The sequence below is a fragment of the Mesoplodon densirostris genome, chromosome 18, assembly GCF_025265405.1.
Source record: "Mesoplodon densirostris isolate mMesDen1 chromosome 18, mMesDen1 primary haplotype, whole genome shotgun sequence".
In the NCBI taxonomy this organism is placed as follows: domain Eukaryota; kingdom Metazoa; phylum Chordata; class Mammalia; order Artiodactyla; family Ziphiidae; genus Mesoplodon; species Mesoplodon densirostris.
The window spans coordinates 9,890,211-9,905,430 of record NC_082678.1 but is presented as its reverse complement, the minus strand read 5'-3'; the positions used below and the strand labels follow the sequence as shown (position 1 = coordinate 9,905,430).

General features: G+C 40.0%; 1 protein-coding gene across 3 annotated transcripts in view; it reads left to right on the top strand.

The window, feature by feature from the left end:
* The window catches only part of KANSL1 (KAT8 regulatory NSL complex subunit 1), a 173,381-nt gene that overhangs the window by 29,605 nt on the left and 128,556 nt on the right, over window positions 1-15,220 (top strand). For 2 of the 3 annotated variants that reach the window (XM_060081673.1, XM_060081671.1), the window contains exon 3: window positions 13,343-14,717. In XM_060081673.1, the coding sequence (XP_059937656.1) occupies window positions 13,426-14,717 (1,292 nt within the window). In that variant the 5' untranslated portion in view covers window positions 13,343-13,425. Of the gene's footprint in view, window positions 1-3,904; window positions 3,957-13,342; window positions 14,718-15,220 lie in introns of those variants that run through there. The other variant, XM_060081672.1, reaches the window with a different exon arrangement.

The window sequence follows — 15,220 nt, the reverse complement described above, 5'->3', positions numbered from 1 at the left end:
TCCAATTTGAAAAAAGATCTGTTGTGTGTTCAAAAAATTCCAAAAAGTAAATATGAAATATAGTGATTCGTGTGTGCATTGATTCGTTTCCTCTACCATGTATATTTTCAATGGTTTTGGGCCATTTTCTTTGCTAACAGTTACATCATGTCATGTGATATGTGCAGTGTGATGTGTAGTTCTAAAAATAAGGCAAGGTAAAAATGCTCATCCCTTGGGAATCTAAAAAATGTATTATAAATGTGGGATAACTATCCTCAGTCATGGAATTCTGATTTCGATTTCCGCTAGGTTTATCCTACAAAGTATGCAATTCCTTTGACCTTTAGCATATTTGATGTATTTGTTAGTGATCTCATGATTTGAGGTGGTCAATTTTTTAATTTTCAAGTGTGTACCACTTGGAGGGAAACATAGATGTGACAAAGATTCTTAACATCTGTATTGTGGTAAAGATGATTGGTCTCTGATGACTGCCTTATTTAAGTATATGAAAAGTATTTTTGATTTCCGTCTGTAGACAGTTAAAAGAGTGATCAATTAAGTATTGACAGAGCCTTGAGGTATGTGGGGTTTTGGTCCTTTTATCTTTGTGAATCTACTTAAGTGAGGTATTTAGAAGTGTTGCTGCATCTTTCCTGAAAGCCTTATTCAGAATTTTAGTGTTTGACTTCTGTGCTTTACCAAAGTGAGATGTTAAATCTTTGTATGATTTTCTTCCTGCCTACACACGTTATTCCTATGGTTAAACCTGCAGAGCACACGTTGATTGTTAGGTGACTTATCATTATCCTGTTGAGGAAAATTCTGGAAGCTAGAAAATGAGTAAGCCTTAGTTCACTTTTAACTTTTATCAAGGTGAGAAGAAAGGAAAATAACTATTTTTTTCTTCAAGCACTGCCAGTACCTTTCCATTTCTAGTCATGCTACACTGTAACCAGTGTCTCTACTACTCTGGATTTTATTGTATTGATCACAGATTTTAATTGTATTTTAAAGTGAGTAACAAGTTATAGATTTGTTCTGTTTGCTATAACCTGACTCATGTAATCTGTAAACATAGGGCCATTGTGGTTGATGATGCTGATTTGAGAGGGTATTTTAGTATTGAGTGGTCCTAGTTAGGAACTTTTTTGAGTAAAGCTTAGTTACCTTGTTATAGTACTAGAAAAGCAATTTTAAAATGTGTAGAAACTTACTAATCCATGTTGGATTTTCTAAATAATAGTTATTGAAAGTACTGTGTTTAAAGAATATTGCTTATTCCTCTTATATTGAGTCATCTTCCTTGGGCGGGGGGTTTGGTAGGGGTTATTTTTTTCTTCTTGGCGAGGTCATTAGACACAGAAATTAAGTGATTTCCTTCCTGGAGAGAGAGAGACTTTTTTTTTTAATTAATTGGTTTTTTTTTTTTTTTTTTTTTTAACCCCAAACATCTTTCCATCCCCTTGAGTTTGGAAAGGAGGAACTAGTGCAGACTAAGTATGTGGTCTTGGGTTGATTGCCCCAGAGCAAATCTCATTATTGAGTGGTTTATTTAGAGTTTCAAAGCATCTTTTCTTTGCCCTCTTTCTCTATTTTAAGTAAGTTTCTGCCTTGATTGGTTAGATTGTTCTGGGTCTCAGGAAGCATATTTTACATTAGTGCCTTTCTACTTGATCACTTTATAGAAAAGTACAGGTGCAGGTGACTCAAATAAAATGGCCCCAAACACCTGGCCTTTTAACTGTGACAGTGCAGAGAGTACTTGGACCGTGTCCTTTCCCTAAAAAGGACTTTAGCTATTTCTTGGAAATCTATATTAAGTCTGGATTTTGAGTCTTCATGTTGCTTCTGAAGATGTATGTTTAAATTATAGTTTATATCATAATAAATTGCATATTAGCCTCTGGGCATACTAAAAGCCGTGCAAAAATATTCCTGCTGGAGTGTGATAATTCCTGGCACAAAACAAGACACTTTCATCAGTACTTCCCATTCCCTGAAATGTGAGATCAAAACTCAGTGAGCTGCAGTAATGTTTAGAAAAGACAATATGAATTTAAAAAGACAAATATTACACTGTGATAGAGGTCACCAATATTTGAAGGCCACAAGAAGAGATAAGAAAGAAAGTGGTGTCCTTGGGTGTCACTTGCAGATTGTGGAGAGAATTGTGGCTCATAGGAAAAGACCAGTATATATGATTGGGAGGGTCACTATTATTTATTAGTTCCGTTATAATTTGTTCCTGCATTATGCCCTGTGCCTGTCTTTTAGGATGTAGGGTAAAATGTATAGGAGAAAATAAGCTGATAGGTATGATTTACCAAAAAGCTTGGTCTCCAAAAAGAACTGAAGTAGATTTTGTTTTCTTTGTGTGTTAAGCTTTTCTTGTCTTTAATCAAATAAAAGTAAAGCAAAAATGTAGGGTGTGAGGAAACCGACTTCAAAGTAGAGAGCACAGTTCATATTTATGAATGAAAAACAAACTTGGGTAGTCTGAAAGAAAAGCTTAAGGATTGTATATGAAGATTTTAAAACCATTATGTCAAGAGAGGCCCTTCAAGGTAGATACCTTTTAATTTCTTGTGTCTCTGTTGGGTAGTGGTCTCTGGCAGCCGATAGCTGCTTAATAAATGTTACCTTCTGCAAGCCTTGCTTTTCTAAGATTTTAAACTAGCTGTATAAAATTGTAACATTTGAATGCCCTAGCCCACTAGGGGATCATTTAGCTCTATATTTTATTGTTGTTGACTGTAAACTTTCCTTTTTTCCCTCCAGTTCTAACTTTTTAAAAATACAGTTCCTCCCCAAGCTTTTGAGAGTGAGGAAATGTAAGGTGGAGGTAAATTCAGTGCAGTTTTATCTAAATGTTATCAAAAACTCTGGTTCTTGTTACTTGAACCAGGAATCCCAAATGAGATCTGACTCTGAATTTTAAGTACAGCAGATTCCGCCCTTGTTTGGAAAAAAGTTGCTTGAGTGGCATCAAACTTAATAGAGTCCTTCACCTTTTAATTTCTTTATATATATATATATATATATATTTTCAATACGTTTATTTATTTATTTTTGGCTGTGTTGGGTCTTCGTTGCTGAGTGTGGGCTTTCTCTAGTTGCGGCCAGTGGGGGCTCCTCTTCCTTGCGGTGCGCGGGCTTCTCATTGCAGTGGCTTCTCTGGTTGCGGAGCACAGGCTCTAGGTGGGCTTCAGTAGTTGTGGCACGCGGGCTCTAGAGTACAGGCTCAGTAGTTGTGGCACATGGGCTTAGTTGCTCCGCGGCATTTGGGATCTTCCTGGGCCAGGGATCGAACCCGTGTCCCCTGCATTGGCAGGCAGATTCTCAACCACTGAGCTACAGGGAAGCCCCGTTCCTGCTTATTGTTAGATTGTTTTTACTTTATGATCAGATACCCCCATTAACTTTATAATGAACCTCCATCTGATGCATTCAGCATAGACTACTCAGGTTAGCTAACATGTATTTGGTCCACTCTCTGCCAGGCGCAGTACTACATGTAAGAGTAGAGATAAAACAAGCCATAACCTTCCTTTTAAGAAATACACAGTCGGGATTGGGGCGGGAGGGTGACAAAACTAGGTGTTTATGTTCCATTATGAGCTGTTGGCCAGGGTGTCATGGGAGTGCATATTAGACCCTAGAGTGGAAGGGACCTCTAACTTCACCTGGAATGAATGGGGAATAGTTTAAAGAGCATGTGATCTTTTTTTTTTTTTTTTTTTTCCGGTATGTGGGCCTCTCACTGTTGTGGCCTCTCCCGTTGCAGAGCACAGGCTCCGGACGCACAGGCTCAGCAGCCATGGCTCACGGGCGCAGCCACTCCGCGGCATGTGGGATCTTCCCGGACCGGGGCACGAACCCGCGTCCCCTGCATCGGCAGGCGGACTCTCAACCACTGTGCCACCAGGGAAGCCCAGAGCATGTCATCTTGAGCTAAAACTTGAAAAGCAAAGGTGCAAGCATATGGAAGAGTCTGGAACTATAAATAAGATTCAGGTGGCTATGGTGGGGACAGGTTGGAGATGAGGCTGAGTGTAAAAGGGGGGCAGATAAATGTTGTGTGGGAGTTTGGGTTCATCCTTACCCTAGAGTCACTGAAGGATTTTAAGCAGGAGCACAACATGGTTGGATTTATGTTCCCTCTCTTCTTCCCTTTTTTCCTCCTTCTTTTCTAGTAATCATTTTGGTAGTGGGCACTAGATTGAAGGCTTGCTGAGACAGGAAGAAAGAACAGTTGGGAGATTACTACTGCCTGGATTACTGTAATACGTAAGAGGTTCTGAACTAAGGCAGTGGTATTAAGGATGCAATGAATGTGCCTGTCATTCTATATTGAATCCTCCCTATTTAACCTTCAGTATTCAGTCAGAATGTCATCTCTTTCTGAAGCCTTGCTTGATCCCTTCAGGAAAAACAGTGCTTTATCATCTGGGTTTACCTTCACACCAAATTTCTATCTTTTTATCTTTAGCATTGATGCCACTGCTGTAATTCTTGGTGTCTCCAGCATTAGACCATGAACTCCTATAGTCTTCCTATTATTCCTATCTGATATTAGTATATGTTTAAGTATTGGTATATGTTTAAGTAAGATGTCTATGGCAGATGGTAAATCAGTGATTGGGATCGGGATTCATTCACATAGGGCATGTTGAGGGGCAAGAATTGGTTTTGGATTGGGTGTTGCGGGTAGGGGTGTTGGAAGTAGCTGTATGGGTGATACTGGACCCTCCTTATTCTTTAGGTTTCAACTTAGATGTTTTTGCCCCAGGAAGCCTTCTGTGACCCCACCCACTCTCAGCCTGTGTGAGGGTCCCCTAATGTCCCCCCAGGATTCCCTGATCACAGTGAGTGTCTGTCTTTACTGGTCCATGTCGTCCTTATAGACACTTGGTGTGGGGCTTTGAATGCTGTAGGCATTTTAATAAAATGTCTATCGGAGATAATCAGTTGGTATTTCTCATTGCCTTTCCCATAAAGACTAAAATTCAAAAACCTCATGTCTAGCAGTTAAGCTCCTTCCAGTTTAAACCTAGCCTTGTATATAGTGGTAACGCAACATTGTAATTCAACTATACTTCAATTAAAAAAAAAAAAGAAAGAAAGCATGGGCCTTACAGTTAGAGATTTGAATCAGAATCCTGTCTGTGCAGCTTGGTAGTGGTGTGATCTTGGGCATGTTACTTAACTTCTGAGCACCAGTTTCCTTATCTATAAAATGAGAATAAGAGTACATACTCGTCTTATAATGTTATTGTGATGATTAAATGAGGATGTGTATGTAAAACATTCAGCACAGGGACTGACGCAGTAAAAGGTCAATTAATGTTAGTGAACATCAGAGCATTTAGTGAATGTTAGTGAATGTTAGAGCAATCATAATAATAACCTATTCTCCAGCCAGAGCTATGATTCCCCTAGTAATTATAAAACCTAAGAAGCCCTGCCCTGTTGGCATAGAAAGTGTTAGGGACTGGGGTGGTGAGGTCCACATTATTTGTTTGTTTTATAATGAAAATTTTGCTGCCCACTCCCTGTTGTATTCCATAACAAATCCACATTTGTAAAAGAAGTACAAAAAAATACTTCCGAGTGTGTTCCATAATGTAGCTTTTGGTACTTCATCACGAAGCACTGCATAGCTGCTTTTTCCCTCTCTTTCTTGAGAAGCTGCACATGTACCACTTGGTTCATCCAAGTTCTGTGGATCATCTCCCAAATCCTTCCCTATTATTTTGATTGTGTCAGTTTCTTGATTAGAATTTCCTCGTCTTTCTCTGCTTAGCACAATCTTATACGTGAAAGCCTACCTCTAGGTCTTTTTTGACTACTCTAGCCCTGTCAGTAGGTGCTCACAGAGCTTACTATGTACCAAGCTCTAACTAGGTAAAGTTAGTGAGCATGCAAAGAGGGATGTTAAGGAACTTCCCCTGTCTTGGAAATAGAATAAATTAATATTAATAAATTGACAACTAGGGAACATTCAGAGGATTTTAATTGAGTGGTGACTTTAAAGTGCATTGTACAATTTAAGCAGGAAGAAAGTGATGTGAATCTGAATAGTCTGGAAAAGTTGTTGCGGAGATGCTGTGTATTGAAGGATTAAGTTTTGGGCTTAAAGGGTAGAAGGACCTTCCAGGTAGAGTCAGCAGCATAGGCAAAGATGATGGAGTTGGATCTGGGGGTGGGGAGTCCTAGGTGTAAGCCAACTGGTGCACTTGCTTTGATATTGTTTTAAGTTTCATCTCAGAGAATTTGGACTCAGGAGAAAGGTACTAGGAATTATTCTAGAGTAGAGAAGAGAGGCGATAAAAAGAATGGATTACGGAATGGATTAGAGGACTGGGGCATCAGTCAGGAAGCTGTTATGATAATTTAGATGTGAGCTGATGCAGACGTGGGCTGGGTTTGGGTTGGCACTGTTAGGAAAGGAGAGGATACCCCAAAACTGAACAGCCCCCCCCCCCGCTACCTGTACAGCTTTATGAGAAATAAATGAGAGGTTTTTATCATAAAGGAGCTGAAATTATGAAGGAAAAGACAGCCTTCTCTCTTTTCTGAAGAGCCTTTACCTTTTCTGTTTATGTCACTTATTTGGCCCTTCCAAAGCCTGGAGGAGACTTCAACCATTCCACTGTGGTGAACACCTTAGTTGAGATTCTTGTTGTATCCTATCTGGATTATTGCAGTAGCCTCTTCATTGGTCTTTGACTTTTTACTTTCTTTTAATCTGTCTTACCCAACTGGTCTCTCTGAAGCACAGTTCTCACGTGTCACTCCCCATTTCAAAAACCTTTAATGACTTTCTGCTGCCTTTAAGTCTGAGTAAAGGCTGGCTATTGAAGGTTGTCCATTAATGATCTGGCTTCAAACTTCCTTTTCACCTTTTTCTATAGTGTTTTCTCTGTTACAGTATGCTTTATATTTCAAACAAATGTGATTATTTCTTTCAACCTCCAGGATATCCTATGTTTTTCCACAGTTTTGCCTTTTCCCGTGCCTTTTCCTCTCACTAGAATGCCACATTACCATTCTTTTACCCTAGCCTTCTACATAATGAAATTTTAGCTAATTTTCAAGTTTCAGCTGAAACTTTGATAACTTCACAGACACTTCCCTAACCATCCTTCCTCTCCCTGTTTCTTTCTTTGGTTTGTGCAGAGTAATGAGGTAATGGTGGGAAGAGGTTAGTAGAAGCCACATTATGGGCAAGCTTCTTTTCCCCCATTTGATTTTTGCTTCTGTTTTCAGTGAAAGTGCGGTGGTTGGCCACCCAAATGGCCAAACCCTTCCCTTTGGGTCCCGGCAGCTTATCAACATTTTTGCAAGGTGGATGCTGCCAGTTTATTCTTGTGTAACTGGAGTCCTGTCTTGGGAATTTACAAGGAATAAGGCGTGGTTCTCACTTGCAGGTGTGGAGTAAGTTTTGACTTGCACTATTTGAAGCAGCCAGATATGTGTGCTTTCTGGAAATCTGTATATACAGAAATATATATATATGTACAGACATCTGTAGCTATAGAGAGGATCTATCTCTAGACAGTGGTTCTCAATTGGGGGTTGTGATTTTGCCCCCTGGGAGACATTTGTCATTTCTGGAGGCATTTTTGGTTGTCATAATTTATAGGAGAGGAGAGCGCTGCTGGCATCTAGTGCGTGTAGAGGCCAGGGATGTTGCTAAACCACCTGCGGTGCACAGGAGGGATCCCCTTCCTCCACTACGAAAAATAATTTGGCACAAGTCAGTTGTGCTGATGTTGAGGAACCCTGTCCTAGGGGTGTACTTCGGCTTCCCAGTGCTGCTTGTGTTAGGTGGAAGTTTGTTCTTGAATCTGTATTGCAGTTTATAATAATAGAATCATAAGCACAGGAAGGGACCCTAGAGGTCGCATATTTGAACTTTATTCTAACTTGTATCCCTCAGAACAGTGTTCTGCAAGATATTAATAGGTGTAATGGAAAAAAGATGTGTATTTGTTAAAGGTGCAAATATTTGAGTGTTCAGTATAATGAAGTATGTTGTGAATCTTCATCGAGGAAGTTTCTCCTAAATGTGTTTGCCTGCTGACATCTTCCAGTCCTCAAAATGCTCCCTTGGAACTGGGAGGGAAACTGTTATTACCTAGCCCAAACTTTCATAGCCTTTTAAAGGACCTTGATAAGATAGCCCTTGTTTTTGTCTCTTCAAGCTTACTGCTGAATCTTAATTTATGTCAGTGACAGCAGGTGCATTAGCTCCATCTTTTTTTGTTTTTTTGTCAGATTGTGGTTTATTAGATGAACTAAAAAATTGGAATATTTTAGGTTCCTTATTCTGAATGTACAATATAACTTTACTATCTGTCCTCACCAGTGAATTGGAAATTATAATCCCAGCCCGAAACCTAACCACCCAGGTTGTTATGAGGATTAGTAAGTAATTATAGCTTTTAATGCTTTGTATTCTTTGGAGAAAGGTGATTTATCATAAACTGTTTTTGTAAAACTGCTTAAGTCTGACAGTTTTTCTCTGCTCTGAATTGTTGAGTAGTGATGTTTTTTGGGATTCGAGTGGGATGGGAATCGTTTCAATCAACATTTTGCTCATTATGTTAAATTTAAGAAAGTTATTGTGATATTTTGCCTTATTCACATTTTTTGGCTCTTTAAGAATTTGCGTTATTTTTGCTTCCTTCCCTTTTATTATATAAGCAATACATGTTTATGGTGGAAACATTACATAAGCCAGAAAATAAAAGAAAAAAGAATCTTATCACCTACTTTTTAAAACAAATGAGGTCATAGTATATGTTTTATTTTTTAACACCTTTTTTTTCATTTCACATTTTTTCGTTTCAGTAATATTTGCTTTTTGTCTATAGGTTATAATAACAGTGCAAATAATAATGGGTGCTTGTGTCAGGCACTAGGTTAAGTAATTGAAAGTATTTTATTTAATCATCACAGCAGCCTTCTGAGGTCAGCTCTGTTTTTTGCAGATGAGGAAATTGAGGGAACAGAATAGTTAAATAGTTTAAATACAGGTGGAGCCAGGATATGAACCTGGACCGGCTCCCCTTATCTGTGAGTGTCTTTGGGAGTAATATTGCATCTCAGCACAGCGTTTCAAGTCAGTGAAGGGAGAGGGGTGTAGTTTTTCATATATATATATATATATATATATATATATATATATATATATATTTTTTTTTTTATGGTACGCGGGCCTCCCACTGTTGTGGCCCCTCCCGTTGCGGAGCACAGGCTCCGGACGCACAGGCTCAGCGGCCATGGCTCACGGGCCCAGCCGCTCCGCGGCCTGTGGGATCCTCCCAGACCGGGGCACGAACCCGTATCCCCTGCATCGGCAGGCGGACTCCCAACCACTGCGCCTCCAGGGAAGCCCCTCATATATATTTTTTAACAGCAGTTTTGGTATAGAAAGATAAAGATTTAGGAGTTAGGAGGAGTTAGGAATGGAATTTCTCCTGAAGACTTCACTTTTCCCCTTCCCTATTTATTGAGACAATTGTTTTAGTAACTACTCTTTGCAATGCATCCTATGGGGATAGGAGGGAGTGTAAGCAAAATAAATTCACTTTTGAGGTGTATGTGATTAATGTCACGTTCTCGGACTGCTTGCAGAGGGTCAGAGAAATCTTGAAAGAGATGGGATTTGAGTCAGCAGGTTTTTCTGTTAAGTTGTGAATTTTAAAGAACTGAATAATTCTGAAATAACTTTGGCATGTTTACTGCTTAAGTACCTTCTGTGGTGTGATGTTAATTACACCCCTCTTTTTACGTGAGCTGTGTGAACATGGGTTTTCCTCAGTAAGTTTTGTGGAAGCTGTGTAACATCTGTGCCCTTGCTTGAGTCCCCAGAGGGAGGCTGTTTCCTGCTATTTCTGAGACTTAACTGTAGTGCTTTTGGGTAGTAGGCTACATCTACTCTCATATGCTGTATTAATCATCTGGCACTGATAATGTGCCTCCTTGCATTGCCAGTATCAACTGTGTATTGATATCAGTTCGAAAGAGGATATTGAGTTGATGGGAAAGATCAGATAGTGATTTTTGTTTATGGGAGAAAATGGCTTTTATAAAATTGACTTAAGGTATTTTGAATAAAGAACTTACATTGGTTCATCTGTCAATTCAACCAGCGTAACGTAACTATTTTTTATTACGTTAGGAATTATTTTTAAATTTAAAATCAGAAATAGGAAAAGTGGACATAGAACAGTTAGTCACACAGAATGCCATATGCTAGAAAGTCCATGAGGATAAAACTCTGTAATCCCCAGAAGATCTAGTTTAATGAATATAGGATGTTTGTTAAAGTTATTTTATAAGCTTAGAGTGAGAAAATTTTTACTATCCTATGTTGATTTTTATCTAAAGATAAAATGTTTGACCAGATTGGAAGTTGCTGTCATTTTTTTTTTTTTGAGGGAGGAGGATGTTGCGTTTAGTTCAGTGATTCATAAACTTTTTGGTCCCAAGGCCTCTTTTCACTTTTAAAAAATGTTGAAAACCACAGAGAACTTTTATGGGTTATTATTGGTAGTTGATTAGAAACTTCGAGAAATTCAAAGAATAATTATTTACGGGGAATTCCCTGGCAGTCCAGTGGGTAGGACTCTGCTTTTACTGCCGAGGGTGCAGGTTCAATCCCTGGTTGGGGAACTAAGATCCCGCAAACCACGCAGTGTGGCCAAATTAAAAAAAAAAATTATTTACGAATTCATTTAAAAATAACAAACCTATTACATATTATGAAAATAACTTCTTACCAGAACAAAAAAAATATTAAGCGTGAATGGCATTTTCCATTTTTGCAAATCTTCCTAATGTCTGGCTTAATAGAAAACAGCTAGGTTCTCCTATCTGCTTCTGCATTCATTCTATTGTGATATGTTGTTTTGGAATTATATAAAAGAAAATCTGACCTTGTACAGATGTGTAGTTTGGAAAAGAGAGGAGTATTTAAATAGCCTTTTAAAGTGTGGCTATCCTTTGACACTATACTCAGACTTGACAAGTAGTAGTTTCATAAAGGTTAGCTGCACTATGGAATCTAAAGCTGTGTCAGTGAGCTTTTCATACTCTTGTCACATTAATCCATTGGCTTGTCTTGCACTTATTTTACCCATGCACTCGTTTCTAACGAGCTTGGTCATTTGGTCATTCACTGAGTTATGCAGATCTTCCAAAGGTTGACACATTTCATTATGTGGTATCAAATTCTCATTCACTAATATCAGCAGTAGTCTACTTAATCAAGACTTCAGTATTGGGGAAATGTTCAAGCTCATGGTGGTGGATACACGTTTTCAAAATACTTATTTTTGCTTGAAAACTCAGATTTTCTCATTGGCAGCAAACATCATCATTGGGTTTCCTTGAAGTGACAGGTTCACTTTGTTCATTTTCAAGAAAATGTCTGCTAACTATTCAAGTCTGAATCATCATAGTTTGTCAGTTGTTCTGCCAACCAAAAATAGTGTTCCGTGAAGCAAAGCTTCTAGTTCAGCTTGTAACTCAGTTGTACTAGTGCTTTTTCTCAGATTTCTTTTTTTTTTTTTTTTTCTTTTGGTGGTACGCGGGCCCCTCGCTGTTGTGGCCTCTCCCGTTGCGGAGCACAGGCTCCGGACGCGCAGGCTCAGCGGCCATGGCTTACGGGCCCAGCCGCTCCGCGGCATGTGGGATCTTCCCGGACCGGGGCACGAACCCGTGTCCCCTGCATCGGCAGGCGGACTCTCAACCACTGCGCCACCAGGGAAGCCCTCTCAGATTTCTTAAATCAGCAGAAGTGCTTTATGTCTACTTTCCCTTTCATTGCACAGAATATTTGTATAGCTATACACACACACACACACACACACACTGAAGACTTGAGTGGAGATTTAATAAAGTTCATTATTTTCATATTTCACCAAGGATATCAAAGGTCAGTGGTACTAACCTATTTATTTATTTATTTTTAAATGAATAGAGAATACAGTGACCAGTGGTTATTAGTAGTTTGGTGCCTCTGCGCTGAATTGTGCAAAGGTACCAGTAGTTTTGCTCAGACTTGTTTTTGCACCCTTAACTGCGAATGTCAGCACTATGAAAAAAGGCAAATAACGTTTAATATTATTATGAAAATGCTCTGATTTTGTGGACCTCTGAAATGGTCTTCGAGTTCTCAAGAAGTCCATAGGCCACACTTTAGGAACAGCTGGCTTAGTTCTTTGCATAGATTTCCTTTCACTCTCAGACCAGATAAATCAAAGGGGATAAAGAAGTGGCAAATGGCTGAGATTTTTAGCTTGGGTTACTAAATGAAAGCAATACCATTACCTGAGATGATAGAAATGGGTAAGCAGTAAAAAGAAAGTCAGTTTTGAGTTTCAGGGGGCTTGAGGAACATAGAGGTGGGGATGTTGAGCAGTGCAGCTGAGCATGTTTTTCGGAGCGCTAGGAGACCTTACCATGTTGCTATAGTGGTTGTTGCCAAGGGAGTGAGTTGAGAGAGAAGAGGGCAGAAGAATGGACCTTGTTTTCAAGGACATCTGGAAAGGAGAATTTCAAGAAGAGTGGGGTGGGCAGCACTACCTAATGCTTCAGAGGAGTCGGATAGAATGCGGACTGAGGCTTGAGCATTGGATTTGATAATGAGATTACTGGTGACCTTTGCCAGAGCAGTAGGAGTAGAAGCCAGATTCTAGAAGAGTGAGAAGTGCAGAGGCAGCTATTTATAACTATTTTTTCAAGAAGTTTTCGGGTAAAGGAAAGAGACACATCAGTTGGGCAGTTAATTTGAGAGGTGGGCCATACTGAGGACAGCAGAAGAAAAGAAAATTGATGAAGTGAACTGGTAACACAGGTATGATACAATTAAGCGTTTAGCATGATCTGTCTTGCAGAGAAGTGGGAAGGTGACGAACATTGGATCCTTTGGCCAGGAAAATGTACAGACCTGTGACAATTGGCATAGAAACTTTTGGTAGGGATGAGGAGTTCCTTACTAATTCTTTTCTGTTTAATTACTGCGTGCTTAGTTTGATACATTTGCTTTAAATTCACTAATTTCAAGAAGTTTTAAAGATATTTTTCTTTTAGGTGCAGATGATTTAACTTTAACAGTCTGTGGCTACTTTCAATTTATGGTAACAAGTGACAAAAAAGGATGGAATTCTTTCTCTTGAGCAGGGATTGTGGCCCTGCCCCAACACATCTCCCCTTTTGGTTTGAGTGTTTTTCTTCTGGAGGCAGAGTTTGGTTAACAGCCTCAAGTAATGTTTGTATTAAAAACATGTGTGTTGTTTTCTAACGTGCTTGTATTTCTAACTTCCTTTTTTTCTTTCTCTTCTAGTCTGTTCTCTGGGGAGGCGGTAAGGGGCTGTGGAGCTGGCCTCGGCACCGGGAGAGGCTGGACTTCCTGTCTCTCTGTGCTGAATGGCTGCGATGGCGCCCGCTCTCACTGACGCAGCAGCTGAAGCACACCATATCCGGTTCAAACTGGCTCCCCCATCCTCCACTTTGTCCCCTGGCAGTGCCGAAAATAACGGCAACGCCAACATCCTTATTGCTGCCAACGGAACCAAAAGAAAAGCCATTGCTGCAGAGGACCCCAGCCTGGACTTCCGAAATAACCCTAACAAGGAAGACTTGGGAAAGCTGCAGCCACTGGTGGCATCTTATCTTTGCTCCGATGTAACATCTGTTCCCTCAAAGGAATCGTTGAAATTGCAAGGTGTCTTCAGCAAGCAGACAGTACTTAAATCTCATCCTCTCTTATCTCAGTCCTATGAACTCCGAGCTGAGCTGTTGGGGAGACAGCCGGTTTTGGAGTTTTCCTTAGAAAATCTTAGAACCATGAATACAAGTGGTCAGACAGCTCTGCCACAAGCACCTGTAAATGGGTTGGCGAAGAAATTGACTAAAAGTTCAACACATTCTGATCACGACAATTCCAGTCCCCTTAATGGGGGAAAACGAGCTCTCACGTCATCTTCTCTTCAGGGGGGTGAAGTGGTGGCATCTGAATCTGGGGACTTGAAAGGGGGTATGACCAATTGCACTCTTCCACATAGAAGCCTTGATGTAGAACACACAACGATATTTAGCAATAATAGCACTGCAAACAAATCTTCTGTAAATTCCATGGAACAGCCGCCGGCACTTCAAGGAAGCAGTAGGTTATCACCTGACACAGACTCCAGTTCTAACTTGGGGGGTGTCAAGTTAGAGGGTAAAAAGTCTCCCCTGTCTTCCATTCTTTTCAGTGCTTTAGATTCCGACACAAGGATAACAGCTTTACTACGGCGGCAGGCTGATATTGAGAGCCGTGCCCGCAGGTTACAGAAACGCTTACAGGTTGTGCAAGCCAAGCAGGTGGAGAGGCATATACAGCATCAGCTGGGTGGATTTTTAGAGAAAACTTTGAGCAAACTGCCAAACTTGGAATCCTTGAGGCCCCGGAACCAGTTGATGCTAACTCGAAAGGCTGAAGCTGCATTGAGAAAAGCTGCCAGTGAGACCGCCACTTCAGAGGGACTTAGCAACTTCCTGAAAAGTGATTCGATTTCAGAAGAATTGGACAGATTTACAGCCAGTGGTATAGCCAACTTGAGGTGCAGTGAACGAGCATTTGATTCAGACGTCACTGACAGTAGTTCAGGGGGAGAGTCTGATATTGAAGAGGAAGAACTGACCAGAGCTGATCCTGAGCAGCGCCACTTGCCCCTGTGAGTAGAATCATGCATAATGTCATTCTTGGGAAATGTCTGGACAAGAGAGAAAGAGTTGGTGAATTCCCATCATGGGAAGAATGGGCTTCTTTGTATATAGGTGCCTATGTTTCTTTTGTTTGTCTTTTTCCTAATTTTAGGTAGGTGGGTGCATGTATACCTGCTAGTGAAGAAATGGAAGGTATATTTGGTACAGCGTTGTGTTGCTGTAGGGTAAAAGCTGTCAATTTCCCATTGAAATCTCACTAAGAAAAAACTGGAAGACTTCCAGTTTGTAAAACTGTACCCATCCTTTCAGAGTGAATAATTAGATTTCTTTTGAAACTATATGTAGGATATTTTTGTAAGTTTATAAGGCTTGACTTCAGATTTTGTTGTTTCTGGTAAGTGGGGCCAAAAGTTTAGTTGACCTAGTTAAGTTCGCTGGAATTTATAGTTGCTTCTAATTGAGCTTTCAGCAGAGAATGTACCCAGTCTTTAATTTTAACACTTGAGATTTC